Raw genomic sequence first — 25,563 nt, forward strand, 5'->3', positions numbered from 1 at the left:
AGCTCCTGGGCTTTCGCGGGGGCTGCTGGGGCGTGGAAATCGGGGACGCGCTGGGGTGCGCGCAGCCGTGAGGACGCTCCTGTCTGCTTGCGCGCGCTGGAACCCGGACTCTTGAGTGGAAACCGAAGACGCACGTGGGAGGAACGCGTGGAGCATGAAGAGGCAGGGAGCCTCGTCCGGGCGGAAGCGAGCGCGGATACCGTCCGGGAAGGCGGGTGCGGAAGGGGGCGGGGAGGGGGCGGTCGGCCGACTTCGCTCCCGGTTGAGGGCCGGGCCCGGCGCGGGTTCTGGCCAGTGGATTAATCGCGATTTCCCTGGAAGTACTTTCCCCTGCTCCTCACAGCACCCCCTCCCCCGCCCCCGTGCGGTATACTCTGTCATTCCGGCTTTAAACGTGTGGAAACCCGGGGTCTGGTGGCGAGAGTGGCCCGGCTCTGGAGCCAGATATGTGGGTTCGAATCCCGGCGCCACCACATCTCGTCGTGCGATCGTATTCAAGTTGGTTAACTTCTCTCCGCCTCGCTTTTCCCTTCTCCACTGGGGATACCAGTATCCCCCTCACGGCACCGCTGTGATGATTCAGTGTCGAGCGCTGAGCTCAGTGCCAAACCTGTGGGGACCGCTTAATAACCTGTAGCTTCTGCGGCGGGGTCGAGGATTGTCCCTAAAGCCACACCCCTCCCAAGTGGCAGAGCTTAGCTGCCCCAAGCCCGGAGTTCTTCCTAACGGGCCAGGGTGCGCTGGCATGGCAGGTGTTAGGGAATTTGGCAGGTCCGTCCTCCGTAACCTCTTGGTTCCTCCAAACTAGCAGTTCTCAAACTTTTTAATCTCAAGACCCCTTGGCCCTCTTAAAATTATTCAGACCCTCAAAGACCTTTTATTTATATAGGTTAAATCTATCGATATTGTCCACGTTAGAAATTAAAGCAGGAATTTTAAAAATATTTATTAACTAGAAAAAACCATAATAAACCCATTACATGTTAACACAACATTTTTTATGAAAAAAATCACCATTTTCCTGAGCAAACAAAAAATAGTGAGAATAGTGCCAATGTTTTGTATTTTTGCAGATCTCTTTAACATCTGGCTAAATGGAATTCTCATACCTGCTTCTGCATTCAATCTGACAGGTCAAGTAGCCTCCCCAAAACTCCATTCCGCTTGTGAGAGAATGAGAGTGAAAAAGGCAAAGTCTCAGTATTACTATGAAAATAATTTTCACTGTACGGCCTCTGAAAGTGTGTTAGAGTGCCCTAGTCCAGAGTTAACTGGACTACCCCACTTTGAGAACTGCTGCTCCAAACAAATGTCCTCTTCTTTGATCCCTACAAACAACTTCATTTTTTAGGACAATTGCCTTACTCTTTTTTTTTTTAATTTTTATTTTATATTGGAGTAGAGTAGATTAACAATGTTGTGTTAGTTTCAGGTGTACAGCAAAGTGATTCAGCTATACATTTTCATGTACCTATTCTTTTTCAAATTCTTTTCCCATTTATGTTATTACAGAGTATTGAGCAGAGTTCCCTGTGCTATACAGTAGGTCCTTGTTGGTTATCGATTTTAAATATAGCAGTGTGTACATGTCAATCCCAAACTTCCAGTCTGTCCCTCCCCCCCACCCTTCTCCCCTGGTAACTGTAAGTTTGTTCTGTAAGTGTGCATCCCCCCCTCTCCTGGCCAAGGTTGAGCCACGAGATTTCGGGATCTTAGTTCCCCTACCAGGTATTGAACCCGGGCCGTGGCAGTGAAAACGCCGAGTCCTAACCACTGGACCACCAGGGAATTCCCACCAAGGTGTTTTCTTGTGTGAGGCAAATGGTACCCCTGCAGCACTGTTCAGTTAGATTGATCTGACAGCTGGTGTGGGTGGCGATTAGGAAACCCATGGAGTTACTGCAGTGCTGTTGGTTAAGAGCACAGAGTGTCACTTAGCTCTTTCTGATAGTCTTCTCTTAAATAAATGAGGCAGTTACAGTTTGATGTTAGTGGATGATAGATTTTTGTTTTTCAAATTGAAAATTGATTTAAAAAAAACTATAAAAGCAACATCGGGTAGAAAAAAATCAAGCAATATAGAAAAGTAAAAAGAAGAAAGTAAAAGTAATTTTAAATCTCACCACCTAGTAGTAACAATTATCAGTATGTGGTGAACATTCTTTTAGGCATTAAGTATGCATTCAGTAGTTTTAATTTTTTTAAAAAGTATGTGCTTAACTTACAGAAAAAATTCAAAACTCTTTTCATCACACTCTTTAGTGTAAATACATGAATTTTTATGAATTTATAAATATTCAGCCTTTAGTAAATCTTCGTGTGTCTATTGTGTACTGTGGTAGACAGTGTTCTTACTGTGGGTAATAATAAAGATTTCTCACATAAAGACTTTACTTAGGAAGTTTAGGTCAAGTAAGAGTGATCAGACACCTATCTACAAAAAAAATAATATGAGAAAATAATGTTTTAAAGAGATAGAGTTAGTGTTTTAAAGAGGAACATATAGTTTATGAAGAGTTATATGAGTTCAAAAAAGGGAGATACAATTTCCTACTTTGAGAGAGAGGAAATATCATGGAAATGTGATTTGACATGAACCTTGGAAAATTTTAGCATTCAAAGATAGAGCTGGAAGCACTGTGGATTGAGGAGATGGCATAACCAAGAGCAGGGATGGGGATCAGGGGGAACTTGAGGCATATAGAGGAAATAATGTATAGTTAATTAATGACAACTAGTACTTTTTGTACACTTAGTGGGTACTATACACTTTAAATGAATTATCTCATTTTATCCTCACTACTCTGAGGTAGGTACTAAAACCTACTCTGTTTTATAGAAAACTTAGACTAAGTAATTTGTCTAGAATCACACAAATCAGTTGTCTGGTCAGGATTTGAGATCCATCCCTGCTCTTAAACATACATACCTTATGAAGAAGTTTAAACATATTCTGCAGGTGTTGAGAAGCATCGAAAGAATCTTGACCTGGAATGTGATGATGAGGTCTGTGTTTTAGGAAGATTAACTTGACATTCAGTGTATATTTTTCTCAGTATAATTTCTTTGTTTTTAAATTTAATTTATTTTTTTATACAGCAGGTTTTTATTAGTTATCTGTTTTATACATATTAGTGTATGCGTGTCAATCCCAATCGCCCAATTCATCACAGCACCACCCCACCCCCCCGCCACTTCCCCCCTTGGTGTCCATACGTTCTCTACATCTGTGTCTCTATTTCTGCCTTGCAAACCAGTTCATCTGTACCATTTTTCTAGGTTCCACATATATGCATTAATATATGATATTTGTTTTTCTCTTTCTGACTTACTTCACTCTGTATGACAGTCTCTAGGTCCATCCACATCTCTACAAATGACCCAATTTCGTTCCTTTTTATGGCTGAATAATATTCCCTTGTATATACGTACCACATCTTTATCCATTAGTCTGTCGATGGGCATTTCTCAATATTTCTTATACATATGTCTGTGTTTTTATTTTGCAGTCCAGAGACATCAATTTAACAATGTGGTATTTTATTGCATTCATGAGCCCTAGTGTACTTACATACTTACCTATTATTAGACATTTGGATTTTGGCAGCAAAATTTAAAATATTTGTGGTTGCTTGGTCTGGATGGATAGTATCATCATGAAATTTCATTGTTCTCTGTATATTTTAGGAGCAGCAAATGGGTTTCTTATGGAAGTGTGTGTTGATTCAGTGGAGTCAGCTGTAAATGCAGAAAGAGGAGGTAAGAGAAATTAGAAAAGGATGGCAATTGACAGTCCTTTTAAAAGTCTGAAAATGAATCCTGGGAACTGACCTTAGGAACCTTTGTGATCTCTAAGGATCCCAGTAATCCTTTTTTTTTTTAATTGGAGATTTTTAAAATTTATTTATTTATTTATTTTTTTGGCTGCACTGAGTCTTTGTTGCTGTGCACGGCCTTTCTCTAGTTGCGGCAAGCGGGGGCTACTCTTCATTGTGGTGTGCGGGCTTCTCATTGGGGTGGCTTCTCTTGTTGCGGAGCACAGGCTCTAGGCACGCGGGCTTCAGTAGTTGTGGCACACAGGGTCAGTAGTTGTGGCTCGCGGGCTCTAGAGTGCAGGCTCAGCAGTTGTGGCGCACGGGCTTAGTTGCTCCGCGGCATGTGAGATCTTCCTGGACAAGGGCTCGAACCCGTGTCCCCTGCATTGGCAGGTGGATTCCCAACCACTGTGCCACCAGGGAAGCCCCCAGTAATCCTTTTGAAAACAACCAACCAACTAGAAAACCTACTGATCGTCTAGTCTTACTTCCCCAGTAGGTTATATTTTGAGTCAGGTGTCCATAATAGTGCTTACTAACCCAACTTTTTTTTTTTTAATTTTTTTTTAATTTTTATTTTTGGCTGCATTGGGTCTTCGTTGCTGCATGCGGGCTTTCTCTAGTTGCAGAGAGCAGGGGCTACTCTTCGTTGTGGTCCGCGGGCTTCACATTGCGGTGGCTTCTCGTTATGGAGCACGGGCTCTAGGTGTGTGGGCTTCAGTAGTTGTGGCGCATGGACTTAGCTGCTCTGCGGCATGTGGGATCTTCCCAGACCAGGGATCTAACCTGCATTTGCAGGCAGATCTTTAACCACTGCGCCACCAGGGAAGCCCTAACCAACTTTTTTAAAATTGAACTTAGCAAAGATTTAATTTTTTTCAGGCCATTGATTTTAGAGATTTGATGCTTTTTTCATTGTGAGGACTTTTATCATTATCTTTTTTTTTTTTTGAACATCATATATTTTACCTCATGGTTTCTTTTGCACCCTGAACTTGCTTTAACAGGAAGCACAGGAATTCCCATCATCTCAGGATCAGAAAATTTTTTAAACTTTATTATGGAAAATTTCAGACATATACGAAAGTAGAGAGAATAGTATAATGAATCACCATGTACCCATCAGCTTTAATCATTTTCAGTACATGGCCAATCTTTCATTTAAATTGGGGGTGAGCAAACGTTTTTGTTAAGAGCAAGACAATATATTTCTGACTTTGCTGGCCACATTTGGTCTCTGTCATATATGCTTCTTTGTTTTTTTAAAAAATCCTTTGAAAATGTAAAAACCATTCTCAATTTGGCAATAAAAAAAGGATGAAGTACTGATCAAGCTACAACGTAGATGAATCTTGAAATATTATTCTAAGTGGAAGAAAGCAGTAAAAAAACTACCACATATTGTATGATTCGACTTATATGAAATATCCAGAATAGGCAATTTTTTTATAGGCTGAAAGTAGATTGGTGGTTGCCGAGGACTGAGGAGCATGGGGAGAGGGGAAAGTGACTGCTGAAGGGTGTGAGGTTTCTTTTTGGGGTGATGAAAACGTTCTAAAATTGGTGACAATGGTTGCAAAATTCTGTGAGCATACTAAAAACCATTGAATTGTACACTGTAAAAGGGTGAATTGTATGATATGGGTCAGTTGTATGAAATGTATGTTTTTTAAAAATACACGAAAACAGGACTTCCCTGGTGGCACAGTGGTTAAGAATCCACCTGCCAATGCAGGGGACATGGGTTCGAGCCCTGGTCCAGGAAGATGCCACATGCCAGCGAGCAACTGAGCCCATGCGCCACAACTACGGAGCCTGCACTCTAGAGCCCACAAGCCATGACTACTGAGGCCACATGCCACAACTACTTCATGAAGCCCACGCGCCTAGAGCCCGTGCTCCACAAAAAGAGAAGCCACCACAATGAGAAGCCCATGCACTGCAATGAAGTGTAACCCCTGCTCGACACAACTAGAGAAAGCCCGTGTGCAACAACGAAGACCCAACACGACCATAAATAAATAAATAAAATTTTAAAAATACACGAAAACATGTTAAACTTGAATGCCATAACAAAAAGAAGCTTGTGAGCCTTTGGCCTGCAGACCATCATTTGCTGACCTCTGATCTATATTCCTACCTTCCCTCTCCCATCCCCAAATTATTTTGAAGTAAATCCCAGACATTATGTCATTTCATCCGCAAATATTTCAGTATCTCTAAAAGGTTTAAAAAATAATAATAACCTTTAAAAATAATAATAATAACCAAAATATCAGTAACATCTTTTAAAAATAATATTTCTTAATATCATCAAAAATACCCAGTTAGTTTTCAGCTTTCCCCAATTGGCTCACACAGTTTTGTTTTACAGTTCTTTGAATCAAGATATAAACATATCATTTTTTTGATATGTCTGTTTCAATCTATGTTTCCCTTTTTTCTTTCTTTAATTCTTTCTTTTCTTTCCTTATAGTTTGTTAAAGAAACTGTGATTTTCATCTTTTATTTTTATTTTATTTATTTTATTTATTTTTAAAAATTTATTTATTTATTTATTTATTTTTGGCTGCATTGGGTCTTCATGGCTGCACATGGGCTTTTCCCTAGTTGCAGTGAGCAGGGGCTACTCTTCGTTGCGGTGCGCAGGCTTCTCATTGTGGTGGCTTCTCTTGTTGCGGAGCACGGGCTCTAGGCACGCGGCCTTCGGTATTGTGGCACGTGGGCTTGGTAGTTGTGGCTCGTGAGCTCTAGAGCACAGGCTCAGTAGTTGTGGTGCGCAGGCTTAGTTGCTCCGTGGCATGTGGGATCTTCCCGGACCAGGGCTCAGTCCCCTGCACTGGCAGGAGGATTCCCAACCACTGCGCCACAAGGGAAGTCCCAAGATTGCTATTGTTTTAATCAATGAAGAGTCAGTGTTCCACTGTGGTCAATCCAGAAACTTCTTTATTCTAAATCACTTCCTTGTACGTAGAGAAGCAACCCTATAATACAAAATTTTAAGAGACCTAGCCTAACTTGAATTAACTCTTAAATTTGACTAGCAGTAACATAATGTGGGTTGCAGAATATAGTTGGGTTTAAAAATAGAGTTTTACTCTAGTTTTATAATTTGATTTCTCTCAGTTTCTAAGACTCTGTTCTATATTTAGAAAAAAATGTTAAGCTTGCTGTTTAATAAGAGTTTATTTTGGACAATAACTTTTGAGCAATGCTTTTCAAAATTTTTCTTAATTTTTTAATTAAAAAAATTATTGTGCTTAGCAATGCTTTTCTTACTACAGGTGCTGATCGCATTGAATTATGTTCTGGCTTAGTGGAAGGAGGAACCACACCCAGCATGGGTAAGTGTCCATTTTTCGGATTTTCTCATAGGAGTTTATGGAGCCTGGAGACAATTGATAATCTGTTTCATTGGGATCTTTTACTGAAGTTACTAACATGTTAACTATGCCATGGATATTGTATCAGTTAGAAATGTTTATTGTTGCAAATAAACTTGTCTATCACAGATGTGATCAGATAGATTTATTTTCCCTTATATATCATAAAGTTGAGATTAAGTTACTGTTAATATTGGTTTATATGCTCTGCAGTAATGTCAAGGACCGTGGTTTTTTTTATCTTTCCATTCTGGCATCCTTGGTATACTGACTTTTGTCTTCATTTCACCCCTCTTAGTCTTTGTGCTGTTGTCATACATTTTTCTTTTACATATGTTAAAAACTCCACACTACATTGTTATTATTTTTGTTTAAAGAGCCAGTTATCTTTTAAAGAGACTGAAATAATAAGAAGACATCATATTTACCCATGTGTAATTAACCATTTCTGATGTTCTTCCTTTGTGTAGATCTATATTTCCATCTGGTTTCATTTTCCTTCTGCCTGAAGTAATTCTTCTAACATTTTTTGTAGTACAATGTGCTGGTGATGAATTCTTTCAGCTTTTGTATATCTGAAAACACCTTTCCCCATTTTTTGAAAGATATTTTTGCTGGGTGTAGAATTCTAGGTTGACAGTTTTATTCTGCCAGGACTTTAAAGATGCTTCTCCACTGTCTTCTTGCTTGTATTGTTTCTGACAGGAAATCTGCTGTCATCCAAACCTTTGTTCTTTTCTGTGTAATTTGTCTTTCTCTTGGTTACTTTTAAGATTTTGTTCTTTATTCTTGGTTTTGAACAATTTGATTATGATGTACCTGAGTGTAGTTTTTTTCATGTTTCTTGGACATGTGCATTTATACTTTTCATCACATTTGGAAATTTTTCTGCATTTAATGTCCTCCACTCCCTCCTTCAAAGACTTCAGCTAACTTACTTAAGGCTGCTTAAAGTTGTTCCACAGCTCACTGATGAACTACTCTTAAAAAAACCTTTTTCTCTGTTTCATTTTCTATAGATCCTATTCCTTTGTTTTCAAGTTTACTGATCTTTTCTCTGCAATGTCTAATTGCTGTTAATCCCACCTAGTGTATTTTTCATCTCACACACTGTAGTTTTCATCCCTAGATACTTGAGATTGTTGTTATATCTCTCATGTCACTTTTTAGCTTTTTTGAACATATAGAATAAAGTTACAATAGCTATTTTAATGACTTGGCTGCTAATTCTAACATCTGTATCAGTTCTAGGTGGTTTTGTTTGGTTGATTTTCGCCTAATGATGCATCTTGTTTTCCTGCCTGATAATTTTTCATTGTATGCAAGACATTATGAATTTTACTTTGCTGGGTACTGGATATTTTTGTATTCCTATAAATATCCTTGAGCAGTTAGGTATTGGAAACAGTTTGTTCATTTTGGATTGGGTTTTAAAAATTTGTTAAGTGGGTCTGGAATAGTGTTATTCCCCACTACTGAGGCAAGACCTTCTGTGTACTCTACCCAGTGCCCCATGAATCTTGAAATTTTCCTGTGTGGCTTGTGGGAACAGGCATTATTCCTGGCCTGGTGTGAATGACAGGCAGTATTTCTTCTAATTCTTTTCAGTGGGTCTTTCTCTGGCTTTGTGTAGTTTCCTTGTGTGCATACGCCGATTGGTACTCAGCTGAATATTAGCGGGAAGGCGGGGTGTGGTTCTGTGCAGATCTCCAGGGTTCTCTTTCTCTCCTCCCTGCTATTCTCTGCTGTGAACTCTAGCCACTTGGTCTTCCTGGACTCTCAGCTTTGTCTCTTCAACTCAGAGAATTCTCTGGCCTCCGCCTGGGTTCCCCCTCCCTATGCTGTGGCCTGGAAAACTCTCAAGGTAGTAATCTGGGTCATTCAGAGAGCTCACCTCATTTGTTTCCCATCTCTCAGGCAACATTATCCTTTGTTGCAAACCATTGTTTCATATGTTTTGTCTGTTTTTTGGTTTTATGGGTGGAAGGGTAAATCCAGTTCCTGTTACTCTGTCTCGTTCTAAAGCCCAAGTCCCTATATGAAATTTTGACTCCTATATTTTACTCTGAGATGGATGATAGCGTTATTTAGTATAAAAGGTTTATATATGCAATGGCCTTTTGGACTCTTCTCTCTAAAATAAAGGAGGGCGTTCCCTGGCCACTCTGTGAAATACCTAGAACATACCTGTTATTTGAGTGCAGTCTGTTTTTTGCAACAGCAGTCATGTATGATTCATTACTTGGTGATGGGCACATTGCTATCCCATGCAGAATTGGGGTTCTTGTAGCAAGGAAAAAGACGTAAATTCACATTGGGTAAACACTAATGGTGCTTGCCACAGATCTTATACCATTGAGTGTTTCTGAACTAGCCACGAATTGTGTCAAATTTGGGTACTTTTATTCATAGATCTCCTCATAAAACCACAAATAAGTACAACTTTGCTCCCTTTTGCATATCTCTTATTAAAAAAAAAGGCTGTGCTAAATATCTTTGTCCATTAAGGAATCATAAACTTTAGAACTATGTAACCATCTCTATAGTAGGTTTTAAATAGAGCTGTAATCATTATGAAGGAGAAACCGGATCTTAGGGAATACACTGGCAGAACATAGAGCCTGGTAGTTATTACACTTTCAAATGTCACATTCCAGTAAAAGAATTTAGTTGAGTCAACTGACAAGTGCTTTTAAAATGCGGTAACTTCCTTCTATTTTCTAAATGGCTTTTTTATTTACGTTTGATTTTCTTATTATGTAACTTCTACTATATGTATATTTTTCTTCTCAGTGTCTCCTTTTTCCTTTAGATCCATCTTTCTATGGTTTATTCCATCAACTCTTCCATTTCTTGTAGAAGTGATACACCAGAGAAAATGTAAAAGACCAGTACAGTAATATTTTATTGACTTCCTTGAGCTTTTAGCTCACATTTGAATTTTAATTAGTCTGCTCTATTCTTATAGGTGTCCTTCAAGTAGTGAAGCAATATGTCCAGATACCAGTTTTTGTGATGATTCGACCACGTGGAGGTGATTTTTTATATTCAGACCGTGAAGTTGAGGTGATGAAGGCTGACATTCGTCTTGCCAAGCTTTATGGTGCTGATGGTTTGGTATTTGGGGCACTGACTGAAGATGGACACATTGACAAAGAACTGTGCATGTCCCTTGTGGGTAAGAATTTGTATCTGAGACTAAAAAGCCTCTAACGATGATTGCATTGAATACTCCCAATATAGAAAAACGCAATCACAAAACTGACTTTTCATTCACACCTGCAGGCACTTATACTAACCTATTTTAAACACTAGCTATTTAGGTGTTTTGGGTAGAGACTATGTGTGACATAGCCCTCCTGACTCTCTCAGTTACTATAGATTGGGTTCTGCTACTGTTCCTATAGGGTTTAAGGGAAATTTACCTTGATTCCTTTAATCACAGCACCAAAAAGTTGAAAAGCTATTACATTTGGTGAGGATGGGGAGATGTAGAGAGGACAGAAGCAAACTACCTATATTACTAGGCCAGAGTATTTCTTGAAGATTTTCAGAAGGGTAAGTAATAGATGTAATGCTACCCTTATAGTTGCCAGATCATATAGTTTTTATTTGGTGCCTCTAAGGAGTGGATGACTATTTTTTTTTTTAAATGAAAATCAGAGATTAATGGAAACACAGGACTTTTGGATTTGGAAGGTTGCCATTTTTTTATTATTTTAGTTCAGTGTCTTCACTTAAGAGAAGAAAGTATTAAAAAGTTCATTCTAACTTGGAGAATTCTGTAAATAGTAATCAGTGATGATCTCTTCATTCATGTTGTAATGTGATTTTCTTTATATAGCTATTTGCCGTCCTCTGCCAGTCACTTTCCACCGAGGTGAGTCATTTCCATTTTAGAAGTTCTGTTGAACGGTGTCAGTTTTCTCATTTCACCAAATGCCACAACCTTTTTTCTGGAACACAATTGTATAGTGTCGTTACAGTGTTACCAATTGGTTTTTTTATACTGATCGTGGGACTAACAGTTGTAAATTTAGAGATGCACAGTTTCTAGAAAATGTGAAGCCTTAGTTATGAAAAGTTGTTAAAAGCAGAAGGTGGTGGTGGTGGCATATAATAGAGGGAGAGAGTAAGCATTGCCTACAAGTGCGTGTGCTTGTCACAGCTTTCCAAGCAAGAATCCTGAGATTCATTTTTATTAGTTTGCCTCAGGTCATGTGCAGTCTCAAAAAGGATAAATCACTATGGCCAATGAAAGGAAATGTGGTGCTTGGCTTAAGCCAGATAAGATCTTTCTGGAGCTAGGAGTGAGGTCAGCTTTCCCAGATGAATATAAGATTCATGGGCAGAGAGGGGGTGGGTAGCTGATGAAGAATTGGGTACTATTAGGAAGAGGAGAGAAGAAATAGGTGCTGGATAATCAATGAACAGATGTTCACTATAGTGCACAAAATTATTGTACATTATTGATAGCTTGTCTGCATCAGAATGATTTCTAAAAAGTATCTGATAATTTTATATGAAAATACTTCTTATCTCTAAATCAGGCAGTTACAGTTTCCATACATTTTTGCCTAGCATTGGTAAAATGGAGGAACAAGTGTGAATTTTGCCTTCAGAGGCACTGCCATTGCACATGAAAAGAAAGAAGTCTTCAATTTTTTTTTTTATTTGATGATATGCATGAGAAATTATTGAATTTTTTTTGTCCTTTTGAGTAAGCATCCAAAGATTAGGATGAGAGTGGACACTAGGATTTGCATCCATTTATAGAAATCAGGTATAAAGCATTTGTAATCCTTGTTTCTTTATGAAATGAGTAGCACCAGAAAACTTTATTGACTTGCTGTTTAGCAATGCTTCTCATGAACTAGCAATAACTAAAAGATGTTAGATCGCTTAAAAGTCAGGAACTTTGAAGCTAGCCAAAAAAAAAAGAAAAGTTTTAAAATATGAGGTAATTTAAATTAGTAAATGTTTCTCTGAAAAATATATAGTTTAAAATTTGATATGCTAAATAATTCAAAATAAACCCACCATATAGAATATATTTTTCTGTTCTTAAACTAAGAAAATCATTTCAAAGTTTTTGTCTTTTCCTTCAATAAATTTAGCAAAAATATTTCCGTTTTTATATTATTATATTGTCCTGGATTCCACTTTTTTTTACTCATGTATTTAATATTATGACAGTGTAATCACTGAGAAGGTACTGCCACCAAAAAAGGAAAACCCTCTGTGTTACATTTAGCTGCCTACATACACTAAAGGGTGAAAGGAAGGGGTCTACCACCTAATGCACCATAGATTAGCACTTGCGTATCATGTAGCAGTGCTGAGAACCAAAGCAGAAGTAGTTTTCTTTGGGGTTCCTAGTGCCAGTTTCCTCAATGAGGAGGAGAGAAGTCTCTTAGAAAGTAGGATGGAACTGAAACCTCATATAGTCTGTTGTAAACAACTATCCTTATACTATGAGTCTTGAGTACATGGGATAAATGGATTAGAATAAAATATTAGTCAATAATGAGAATGTGAACCAAGGCTTTTTCTAGAACTGGTGAGTGTAATGTTTTCATTCTGTTTGTCCAGTTTGTTTGAACCCTTAGAGCAGACTTTCCCAAATTTGAGTCACTTGCCTGTTACGTTTACAATTTTACCATATCCAAGGGCTACTTGTGTAAATGTATTTAATAATTTTCTTAAAATCTTAAGTAAATTTATTTTAAAGAGAAACTTTATAACTAATGAAAAATGGAAACTTTTCACTTCTAATCTGCATGTAAGTAAATGCATCTGTTCAAATGCATACCATCTAAAATGATCCTGCATACCATTGGTGGCATGCTGACTGTGGTATGCTGGTAAACTGGTTCTCAGGAAAAAAGAGCCCTGACTTGTACCATTTGTTGATTTCTGTGGTTTATGTACTTTCACCTTGACTAATTTCAGCTGCCAATGGATTGACAATCATGCTTGCAAAATTCCTGAATATTTAACAACTGACACTCTTGCAAGCCAGGACAAGCTAGGTCCAGCATACCACTGTGTGTATACTACATTTTGGAAAGAACTGTATTAGAGATATCTGTTCAAAATTCAAGTCAGTTTTATTTATTTCAGCCTTTGACATGGTTCATGATCCAATGGCAGCTCTAGAGACCCTCTTAACTTTGGGATTTGAAAGAGTATTAACCAGTGGATGTGACAGTTCCGCACTAGAAGGACTACCCCTAATAAAGCGACTCATAGATCAGGTACACACAATTTCCTTCCTTTCTTCCTAAGACTCTGTTGTGGTTACTTCTGATATTCTGCTGTTCAACGAGGTTGTGAAACTACATATTACTGACTTTGTGGTTACTCCATAGCAAGCAGGAAATAACATATTTTATAATTTTTATTTCTTTCACATGAGCATTTTTAGTAGCCAAGGCTCTTAAGATCAAATTATAGACAATGCCTAAATAACTGATCTAATTGGATAACCACAGCAAATTTTACCCTTCTTCTGCCATCAGCGTTGCATAGTTTAAGCCATATCTTCTTACTGTCAACCTATGTATACTCAGGGGTTCCCACATAAAATTTGAGAAAATTATCATTTTGAGGTGAATTCTAAAACTAAAACTGGGACTTCCCTTGTGGTCCAGTGATTAAGACTCTGTGCTTCCACTGCAGGGGGCACGGGTTCGATCCCTGGTGGGGGAACCAAGATCCTGCATGCCAGATGGCACGGCCAAAAAAAAACTAAAACTGTATCCTTCTCTCATTTCTCCCCAGCTACCAAGATAGGAGGAAATACATTTTTCTCTTATATGATTTCCTCTTGTGAGTTCGCATCATTTGTAGAACAGTCTGTGTTTTTCTGACACCAGTCCAGAGGCATTCTAAGTTAGTGAGTATGGACTTTGAGATGAGAATATTCTGGATTTGAGACAGGTTTGACACTTGCTGTATAATGTTGAGTAGATTACTAGCGTTTAAGCCTCTGTTTCCTTGTGTGAAATTGAGATAAGTTTAATATTTCCTATATAGGGTTGCTCTGAGGATTGGTAGAGATCAGGTAGGATTGGTAGAGATAAGAGATAATATAAGAGATAAGAAAGGCTCTTGGTAAGAGCCTTAGCAGAGTGCTTGATATGTATTAGATTTTAATACATGTTAGTGTCTGTAATTATTATTACTGCTATTATTAATAATATTATTTAGTGTTTTTGTGTAGACATCTGCTTATGTTTACTTTTCTATAACCATGAAAATAATTTTCAGAAATTTCACCTGAGGATCAGATAAACTTTTCTAGACTGGAACTTACTGGTTTTATAAATATTTATTAAGTATACATTAAGGTGCAGGGCATTTGCACTATGGTGGTGACCAAGGGGTGCCTGCGCACGCGCACGTGTCTGTAGTCACTGCCCTTACAAACTAGTGCACAACAGGCACTTTTAATAGAGTACTATATTAAAAAAAAAGTGCTGTGGGAGCACATTGGAGAGGAATTAACCCCAGATTTGAGGTTAACAGTTGGGATTAACAGTAGTTAGCTTCCCAGAAGAAAAGAAATCCACACTGCAATGTCTTACTCATTTGAAGGATGATGAGGAGCCATCAATGTAAAAGGAAATAGGGAGAGGGAGAGTCGGGGGGATGCTCCATGTAGACAAAACGGTATATGCAAAGGCCTAGAAACAAAAGTGAGAGTAATTTATTAAGATATTGAAGAATGACTATAATGTTGAATGTGAAGAGAAGAATACTGTCCAGAGCCTTGAACACTATTTAAGAGTTTGTATCTTATCCTTGGTGCACTGGGGAAGCCTGAAGCGTTTTAAAATAGAAGGATTGATGAGTCAGGTTTCCATTTTAAAATGGTTACTCAGTATGGAGTAGAGAATAATTGTTGTAGTCATATATTGCATTTCAAAATAATTGTGTGTGTGTGTGTGAGAGAGAGAGAGAGAGAGATTTGTAGTTTAATCACTGGCAGGTTGGCAGGAAGAGCTGGGTTAAATATGCTTATACACTAACTTTACTTTTTTTAAGTAAAAATTATATGTATATATAACAGGTGTACAACATGATTTTTTTTAAAGGAATTCCTTTATTTTTATTACTTATTTATTTATTTATTTTTGGCTGTGTTGGGTCTTCGTTTCTGTGCAAGGGCTTTCTCCAGTTGCAGCAAGCGGGGGCCGCTCTTCATCGCGGTGCGCGGGCCTCTCACTATCGCGGCCTCTCTTGTTGCGGAGCACAAGGTCCAGATGCGCAGGCTCAGTAGTTGTGGCTCACGGGCCTAGTTGCTCCACGGCATGTGGGATCCTCCCAGACCAGGGCTCGAACCCGTGTCCCCTGCATGGGCAGGCAAATTCTCAACCACTGCGCCACCAGGGAAGCCCCAACATGATGTTTTGATATACATATACAGAATGAAATGTTACAGTCAGGATCATATTCATCTGTTCATATAGTTAACTTGTGTGGCGTGTGTGTGTGGTGAAAGTAACTGAAATCTACTCTCTTAGCAAATTTTTAGTATTCAGTACAGTTTTATTGACTATAGTCATCATGCTGTACATTTGATCTATAGACGTACTCATCCTACATAGCAACTTTGTATCCTTTTACCAACATCTCCCCATTTCCTTCACCTCCTCACCCCTGGTAACCACCATTCTATTCTCTGCTTCTCTGTATTTTACTTTTTCAGATCCCACATAGAAGTGAGATCATGCTAACTTTACTTCTTGAAGCAGTTACTTAGTAGTATAATATACTGGTTAAAGCATAGGATTTGGGATTAGAAAGGTCTATGTTTAAATCCGGGTTTTGCCACTTACTAACAGTGACCTTGGGCAGCTTACCTAACCATCCTAAACTTCAGTTTCCTTACCTACAAGTTAGAATAATAATAGTGCCTACCTCCTAGAATAGTTGTGGATTACTTCAGCACAAGGTCTGACACTTAGTAACTGCTCTGTATTGGTAAATCACTTTGATAGCCTTAGGTAAGCATATAGTTCTAAATAATCTTTTATGGAAGGCCAAAAAAAAAGTGATAGAATTCATCTCTTTAAAGATTTGTCCATGTTTTAGAAAGCTTTCAGTTGGAAGAAACAGTTATAGTAAATATGACTTTTTTTGCTCCTGAACTCATTTCAGCATTCTAGATAGTAAATATTTAGTTTTGTGGGTATTTTGCTGTAGTCTGTTTGAGGATACTAAACAGCCTTGTTTCACTTATTTCTCTAACAATTATTAAATTTTATGAAATAGCCCCCTCTCCCTTTGACTCTCTATTTCATTTCCTTGCTTTATTTTTTTTTCATTGTATGTTTAAATATTTATATTTTATAAATAAACCTATCTGTTGTCTGTTTTCGTTGAACATGAAAGCCCCATGAGAATAGGAACTTTCTCTTGCTCATGATGTCAGGGAGGAAAAACTTTTTCTTTACCCTCTTTTTTAAAAAAAAAAGTGAACCCTCCTAGGTTCAGTATTGGAGGTCCTGCAAATTAAACTGACAAAAGATAGATTTGCAAGAAAACAAGATTGTAATCACGTGTGTATGTATGTATGGGAGTTCACAAAGAAATGTGACTGAAAGAGGTGCTTAGAATTTGGGGCTTATATACCATCTTCTAATAGGTGAAGGAGGGGGAAGAGAGCACTTAGGGACTTAGAAGTGGAAGGAGAAAGGGCCCTTATGGGAAAACAAATGACTTTTTGGAAAGATTATTGTATCTTTAGAAGAATAGATGGGAGATAGGATAGTTTTATGATATTGTCTGTCTGGGTGTGGTGCTGATGAGCTGCTTCCAGTGAGGGGATTTATGACAGTTGAGTTCTTTTTCAGTTCTTTTGGGAGGCTCTGCTTTTAGGCAGATAAGGAATTTCAGCCTTTAGCTCAAAATAATTTTTATGCCACAGTGGCATATTTTGGACCCCGTCAGTCACAGTATTCTCCATACCTACAACAGTGTCTGGTACACGGTAAGCGCTTAATAAATACTTGTTGGATGGATGGAGGAGTGAGTAAAGTGACATTTGATAAACACTTTCATGATAGAGCAATTTGATCAGGGTATTATTCTGCAAGTTAGTGAGCTTGTTATAACATTATATGTTATTTTTATTCTGTCATTATTACCTACCTGCCACTAGAGTTTCCACTGAGTATGCATTTGTAAAAAGGTGATTTCCTTTTGACTTTCAGTGATACTGGGTATATCACCAAAATTTATTTAGGAAATGGGATGAAAATTAGAATAAAAATAGGGAAATTTCAATACCTATTATCAGAAATTAAATCAATTCATCTAGTTCAGTTTTATTACTTAATATCCAATAAAATGGACCTATTGTTTTGTTTAATTGGTATAATAAGCTAGGGAATTTAGTTGAGGATACATGATTTGAACAGATTTTTTTTCTAGTAATTTACGATTATGCTATACTCTTTCTTTTCTGCTGAAATCGTACTTAAATTCAACTACTTCCATTCCATCGCATGCCAAGAACTCAGAATTAGTGTTATTTTTCAGTAGTGGCTTTTCTTTTTTTTTCTTTTTTAAAAGATTTATTTTATTTATTATTTTTGGCTGTGTTGGGTCTTCGTTGCTGCACGCACGCTTTCTCTAGTTTCAGTGAGCGGGAGCTACTCCGTTGTGGTGCGGGGGCTTCTCATTGTGGTGGCTTCTCTTGTTGTGGAGCACGGGCTCTAGGCACGCAGGCTTCAGTAGTTGTGGCACATGGGCTCGGTAGTTGTGGCTCGTGGGCTCTAGAGCACAGGCTCAGTAGTTGTGGTGCATGGCCTTAGTTGCTCCACAGCATGTGGGATCCTCCCAGACCAGGGCTCAAACCCGTGTCCCCTTCATTGGCTGGCGGATTCTTAACCACTGCGCCACCAGGGAAGCCCCCAGTAATGGGTTTTCTTAAGGTGGTGTGATTATTTAGTATTTATATTTTATTCTCCTATTCTTTGTGTTTGTAACAGTACAAGTCTTTAAAGCAATACAATAAAATAACCTTTCTGGGTAGAAGGAGTTACTATGCTGAACATTTTACTTACCCACGATCCCAAAGAAATAGAAAGATCTATTGAAAATTAGATACTAGTAGTAACTTAATAAATTTAATATAGTTATGTTTCTGTTTTGCTGCCTTATTATCCCATGTAAGAGAAGGATATTAAAATTGTTTATTTTTTTCTTTTTTCAGGCAAAAGGCAGAATTGTGGTAATGCCAGGTATTTATTTATCTATCCGTTTACTAGTGTAACACTATAGTGAGGAAGAGCAAAAGAGGCAGGACAGTATGGGGGGTAGTATTAGTACATGGTGTTCGGAAAGAATATATAATTTGATTAAAATGTTTAAGACTGGGGGATCTGTGCTGCAATTTAAAACTTTATATGAGGAACACTCTAGTAGGGTTTCGCTCAGAGAAGAGCAAATAAGGATTGGGGTTTCTCCATGTTTGCTTTCCCATAGTATACAATTTTGTGAATGTAGATGTTCATTTCTGGTGAGGCACACCAAGCTTGATGCTGCTATGCTGCATTAGGGCCAAATGTCCTAGTTGTTGACAAGGTATAAGCAAACATAGGTAATATCCCTGGATAATGTAATACGCAGTTTCTGAAAATATTTGATCACGAAATTCTTCCTTGTAGTCAGAACAGTTGGATCACATACTCCTAATGATAACTCTGAGATCAATGAAGGACATAATGGCCCATTAGAAGTCAACAGTTTTTAAAGAATTAGATAAGATGACCTAGATCCAGAATGAGATGAATATAAAGACAACCTTAATTTTTTCTTATTAAATTTCTCAAACGTATAAAAAAGAAAACAGCATTATGAATACTCATGTACTCAATTTCTAGATTTAACATTTTGTCACATTTGTTTCATCTTTTTTTTATCCTGAGGTATTTTAAAATTAAATTAAAGGCATTATGACATTTTCTCTTTATACGTCTCTAAAAAAATAAGGGCATTTTACTCTAGCCGCAATACCATTATCACATCTATCAAAATAAACACTAAATCCCTAATACCATTTAATACTCAGCCAATACTCTCCTTTCTCTAATTGTACCCAGAATGTTTTTTATAGCTGATATGTTCAAACCAGGATCCAATCAAGGAACAAGTATTGCACTTGGTTTTTATCTTTCTTAATATCTTTTAATATAGAAGTTTTCCTTTTCTTCTTCTGCTTTAAAAAAAAATGACATTTAAAAAGTTTGAACTACTTACCCCGTAAGATGTCCTAATTTCTGGATTTATCAGATTGTTTCCTTTTGATATTGTTTAGCATGTATTTCCTAGACTAGCCTCTGTATTTTCCTATAAACTGCTTGTTTAGATTCTGGTTAAATATTTTTGGTAGGAATACTTCATGGATAATTCTGAATACTTCATATTTCATCACATCAGAAGGCATACAATGTCTGGTTGTCTTAATACCAATGATGCCAAGACTGACCAGAGGTCAAAATGGTGATAGTGAGATATAGGCCAATTTTTAAAAAGAGGCCAAACAGACAGATAGTGTCAGAAATTTAGTAAAGCTTTGACTTGTAGCAAGTTCCTGAAACATGAGCAGACAGAAAGCATATATTATTTGTTAAGTTGAGACCCTTAGAAGATTAATCAGGGAATGTTAAAGAAACTTAATTGAGTCTGATGCATTTCCATTTAAGACTAAATATATTTATACTTGACAACTAATACCCAGACTTAAAGACAGTTGTTAACGTAAGATTGCCTTTGCTTTATATGTAATTATTAAGTTATGTGCTATGTGCAAGGCACTACTTGGGATACAGAGTTACACAAGAAACTACTTCCTCAAGAGGCTTACAGTCTTAGGTGAAAAGATGTTATATCCAAAAATATTTGTGATTATTTAACAAACCTTACCAAGAAAATGCTAATTATATGCCAGGTTCTGTGGTAGGTGTAAAAACACAGAAATGTATATGAAGTAATCCTTCTACTTGAGGAGCTCACCAAATAGATGTATAAACAAATTATAACAATTTCATGTAAGTAATTACCAGCAAGTAAAAATTCCTGGGTAAGTCAACCTGAATGCCTAATGAGTGTCCATCATTGGGAATTATAAAGATAACTAGAACATAGTAGCTCCCCTCTAGGGACTTTCATAATGAAGCTTACAATATAATTTAGGCTCCAGTTTCCTTATCTTTATAAAGAGAGGATATTGAACTAGCTGTTCTTTCAAGTCCCACCTGTTAGTCTATGTTTGGAAAATGTATTACTTACGTTCTGATAACTGAGCAACATGTATTTCAGTGGCCAGATATTTTGTTATTTATTAGAAGGAAATAATGTATTTGTCTTTTAATCCTTACAAGTTTGTGAAGTAGGCAATACTATCCCTCTTTGGTGAAAAAAATTGAGGCTCAGTGGATTTAAGTAATTTATCTAAGATCACATAGCTGTGAAGGGCCACAGTGGTAAAGCCAGGATTCCAATCTAAATCTGACTTCTCCGTCTGTGTTCTTTCTGCTTCTTAGGGCTCAGTGATATTACTGTACCACCAAGAAAAAAGTTAATGAGTCTGAAAGAGTGTGTAAGTCAAGTTATTTTAGTAGCTTGAATAGCTTGAGATAAAAAGTACATATTTTAACAGTCATTTAAAAATATGTATTGAATACATCCTGTATATTAGGAGAGAATGATATAAAGATGAATAAGCTGATTTTATATTTATAATCTGGTATCAGTTCAGAATATTACTCTTTATATACAGACATTTAAGAGATTGTTCATTAAAACAAATGAGTCATAAAATACTTGATTGTGCAGTTTTAATAAAGTAGAATCAAATTCTTCTGTAAAATGAAACAAAAAGTTGATATTATAACAAATAAGCTGTATAACACCTTGCATTATTCCCATTTCCAGTGAAATCTGTGTGTTCATCAAATCCTGGGCCAGAGAAAGAACCTTGGAGGTTTTCTCTTTGACATACATTTCTGAGGCTTCGCTTTTGTGACTTCTTCCTCAAGTCTATCTTACCTTTCATTTCAATTTGATTTTGCTTTAATTGAGGGGAAGCAGGGCTAGAGCACTCAGTGATTTTCCTTGCCCTAGAGTAATCTTTATAGATTTAAAATCAGTAACGTATAGCATTGTTATATAAACCAGTGGGCATGTAAAATTCTGTCATAAAGTTTCTTTGACCTTATCTTTTGTTCTTCAGAGTCTGTAGTCTTGCCTTTTCATCATTTTTTTCTAAATTCATTCTAGCTGAGTAAAGAGAGAATAATTCTCAAATCAATGAGAAATTTCAGTATGGAGGTTCCAGGTAGAGTTGGCAGTCATATTATTCATTAAATCTTATATGAAAATCTATTCTATTTAATATATTACTTATTCTTTCCAACAGGGGGTGGCATAACAGACAGAAATCTACAAAGGATCCTTGAGGGTTCAGGTGCTACAGAATTCCACTGTTCCGCTCGGTTGGCTAGAGATTCAGGAATGAAGTTTCGGTAAAAATATATTCTTTGACTCCTGCAAAAATGAATGCGATTAATCTTTACTTCCCCAAACAGGAAAATCTTAGTTGATGGCATGATTAATGAATGGAATGTTGTGATTAGTATGTAAGTATTACAGTCATTTTTGAAGTGTTTTAACTGCAGAGTGGTTCTTTTCCTGCCTTAAATAAGCAGGCTCTTCTGAACACAGGCTAACCTTCAAAGCCTTAAGGCATTGCTGAACTTAGACCAGTTAATAATAAATTCTAATTCAGCAGCTAAGCTTCAAATGAATCAGATATGTATGTGTGGCCATTCACCTGTGATTTCCTTTAGCAAAGTTAATAACTATGGTATCAGGATGGAAGAGCTGTAGTCATTTTTATCTTTCCTACTGTTAATACTTAAGTCTTTCCTCACCTTTGCTCTCTATTTTCAGTTATTTTATTTTTATTTTTTAATTTCTTTAAATTTTATTGTTTTTGGCCATGCCGCACAGCTTGTGGGGTCTTAGTTCCCCCAGCCAGGGATTGAACCTGCACCCTTGGCAGTGAAAGTATGGAGTCCTAACCACTGGACTGCCAGGGAATTCCCTATTTTCAGTTATTTGGAAATTATATCACCATTAAGGAATTTAAACTATTATGTGTTTTTTTTATTATACTTGAGAGGACTCCTATAATTTAATAGTTAATTGTTGATTATTTCTAAGTTGGAAAAAATGAAATGTAAAAGAAGCAAGAGCCTTAGAATTTACAACTCCAGATATAAAATCAAGTACACTATCTGATAGATTTAGATACTAGATGTTTCAAGTAATTAATAAAAATTATGAAATATAGTAGTTCAGGGTCCTTGACCTAACTTTGTTCTTGAGCCATGAAATTGCCTATAAAATGAAGTGCCAGTAGGAGGACTCATTTAACAACTTATGTAATTATCTGTCCCTTTATTACTTCTATTGCAGAAATTCCTCTGTTGCTATGGGAGCCTCTCTTTCTAGATCAGAATATTCTCTAAAGGTAACAGATGTGACCCAAGTAAGGACTTTGAATGCTATTGCAAAGAATATTCTGGTTTAGCCAGACCTCTCTGAGAGATATGGATATCACTGGACAAAGGTAGAAGAATAGTCTACAATTCTCTATGACACAGCTTTAACCTTCTCTGGCCAGGACAGTCACAGTCTTTGTTTTAAGTCTTACATTACCATGGAGAATGTTTCCAAGAAGAAAAAGAACTTGAAACAGATTACAGTCATTTCCTTTGCTTAATCTTGTCGACCATCTCCATCATCATGGTTAAATCTGGCCTACACTTCTTCCACAAATGGAGGCTTAGCCTGTTTTCAGTGGAATTAACTGATGAACTGGGAAAATTCAAGTGCAAGGTGGGAAAATTCAACTGCAAAGTATGAAAATTCAACTCAGATGTGACTTCATGGTCAACTCAGTAGCAGTATTTTGCCTTTTCATTTGTAAAATAAAAATTGCCATTCTATTATGGTAGAGTCTCTTACTCATCTGTAGCCAAGTATTAAAGGGAGGATTTTTTTTTTAATTTTATTTTCTCTTTTTATTATGTACTTTTTGGATCCTGGGAAGGATGCTAAGGATATAGAGTAAATGGTATAGCATAAAAATTCCTAGACTTGGGAAGTAGGATGTAAAAGTTCCCAGACTTAGAAAGGCAGAAGTGATCTCTGTTGTTCATCAGGTTACTTCTACCTCTGCTCCCAGATAGAGGAATGGCTTAACTATGAGGTTCATCTGACAATGTACAAAGATCTGTAGAGAATTGGGGGAGGTTAGGAAGGTTATCAGAATAGCTGTTTCTTTCAGCTGAGGCCACAGATATGGAGACTGGATTCTAGTGATGAAAAATGCTTTTCCTATGGGCAGGTCCCAAATGGTGAGGTTCATTTCTAGTTTTTTCTGTCACTTTCATATTTATTATCTCATTTTATACAAACACCGCTCTGGTAATAGAACTGATGCTTCCGTATTAGGAGAGTAACTGAATCATAATACGAAGAGCTTGCCCTTGGTCATGAGGCTAATTAGTGGAGCCTCCATAAATAGCATGCACAAACTTGGATACCAATGAATGTGTATACCAAAAGCCTTCTCTTTTTTTTAATGTGCCCCTTCCCTCACTTTTATTTATTTATTTATTTTAAAAAGATTTATTTATTTATTTTATTTATTTTGGCTGCGTCAGGTCTTAGCTGTGGCACGTGGGATCTTGTTGAGGCATGTGGGATCTTTTGGTGTGGTGCGCAGGCTCTTCGTTGTGGTGCGCAAGCATCTCTCTAGTTATGGCGTGCGGGTTTTCTCTTCTCTAGTTGTGGCTTGTGGGTTCCAGAGCGTGTGGGCTCCGTAGTTTGTGGCACGTAGGCTCTCTTATTGAGGCACGTGAGCTCAGTAGTTGTGGCACGCGGGCTTAGTTGCCCTGCAGCATGTGTGATCTTAGTTCCCCGACCAGGGATCGATCCTGCGTCCCCTGCATTGTAAGGTGGATTCCTTACCACTGGACCACCAGGCAAGTCCCCCTTCCCTCACTTTTAAATCTTAACTTCTTTCCTCACTTTTTCAGGTACGATTTCAACATAGAATATTTGCCAAGGAATTTATGAGAAATGAGAGGCAAGCTATTTTAAAACTAATAATAACCTCAGTGGTTTCTGTTAATATTGGTTTCTGTTAATAGTTTTAATATTGGCTTTGGAATATAGAAAGAGACATGTAAGTATCATGTACACATGCACACACATCATGTTTAGTATTTTGGCCTAACCCTCCCCCATGCTTGGACTTCACTGTATGATCCTCCAGAGATAAGAGCAGGCTATGTTATTATCTCTATTTTATTTAGACAGATTAGCTAGGGATCTGAGAGGTGCTATGAATTGCTCAAAATTTAATAACAAATTAATGTTGTTTACAAGACTTGAATGCTAGGCTACTAACCTCTAAGTCTTATGCTTAAGGGTGCTTCTGGTATCTGGATGTAGTACAGAGAGCAATACTCCTGGGCAAATCAGACACACCTGGAATCATATCCTCGCTTCCAGTTTAAGTTAACTTAATTTTTTGAAGTTTAATTCCTTTATTTTTAAATCAGGAATAATAACTAAACTATGGCTTCTGGTTTAAGGATATATTAAAACATGAAGTACATAGTATGTACCCATTAAAGTTCTTTCCTTCTAGGTTAGTTTCCTAGTATCAGTCTTTGATAGTTTAAAAGTCCTCCCAGGAAGCTAGGCGTTGAGTACTGAAGCCGATAGTTTGTGCCCTCCACTATGTGAATATAAAAGAAGCATAAGGTAACCCCTTACCTTGATTTTATTTTTCTACACATAGTCCTGTTTTAAAATATTTACTCATTATTTCATGTATATATGTCTTCTCATCAGTATTATAAGTATTTTGAGACTAGGGAACCATGACTTCATATTTTTATATATTTCTCACTACAGCCATCAGTTGTGTACTCATACTGTTGATTTACTTTGCTAGTGGAAAAAAAGCACTGGATTGAGAATCAGGATTACTGACTTTGGGAACTATGCTAGATATCTTCAGTTTGCCCCATCGAGATCCACTTTTCACTTTGTTCTGTAAACTGAGTCCAGCAACATAAAAAAGATTACAGTAAGTCCCCTACATATACGAGTTGTAGGTCCAGTTTGTTCGTAAGTCCAATAAAGTTAGCCTAGGTACCCAACTAACACAATCGGCTATATAGTACTATACTGTAATAGGTTTATAACACTTTTCATACAAATAATACATAAAAAACAAACAAATACAAAAAATAAAAAAGAACATTTTAAAT

At 37.2% G+C, this 25,563-nt stretch overlaps 1 protein-coding gene across 4 annotated transcripts in view; it reads left to right on the forward strand.

The window, feature by feature from the left end:
* Window positions 1-13: 13 nt before the first annotated feature.
* CUTC (cutC copper transporter) overlaps window positions 14-25,563 on the forward strand; it is a 35,569-nt gene continuing 10,019 nt past the window's right edge. The window contains exons 1-9 of one of the 4 annotated variants that reach the window (XM_068548353.1): window positions 18-215; window positions 3,688-3,759; window positions 7,100-7,159; window positions 10,167-10,376; window positions 11,043-11,078; window positions 13,322-13,455; window positions 18,423-18,450; window positions 21,630-21,735; window positions 22,691-23,211. In XM_068548353.1, the coding sequence (XP_068404454.1) occupies window positions 155-215; window positions 3,688-3,759; window positions 7,100-7,159; window positions 10,167-10,376; window positions 11,043-11,078; window positions 13,322-13,455; window positions 18,423-18,450; window positions 21,630-21,735; window positions 22,691-22,805 (822 nt within the window). In that variant the 5' untranslated portion in view covers window positions 18-154 and the 3' untranslated portion in view covers window positions 22,806-23,211. Of the gene's footprint in view, window positions 216-3,687; window positions 3,760-7,099; window positions 7,160-10,166; window positions 10,377-11,042; window positions 11,079-13,321; window positions 13,456-18,422; window positions 18,451-21,629; window positions 21,736-22,690; window positions 23,212-25,563 lie in introns of those variants that run through there. The other 3 variants (XM_068548352.1, XM_068548354.1, XM_068548355.1) reach the window with 3 other exon arrangements.

Source organism: Eschrichtius robustus, chromosome 7 (assembly GCF_028021215.1).
Source record: "Eschrichtius robustus isolate mEscRob2 chromosome 7, mEscRob2.pri, whole genome shotgun sequence".
Classification (NCBI taxonomy): Eukaryota; Metazoa; Chordata; class Mammalia; order Artiodactyla; family Eschrichtiidae; genus Eschrichtius; species Eschrichtius robustus.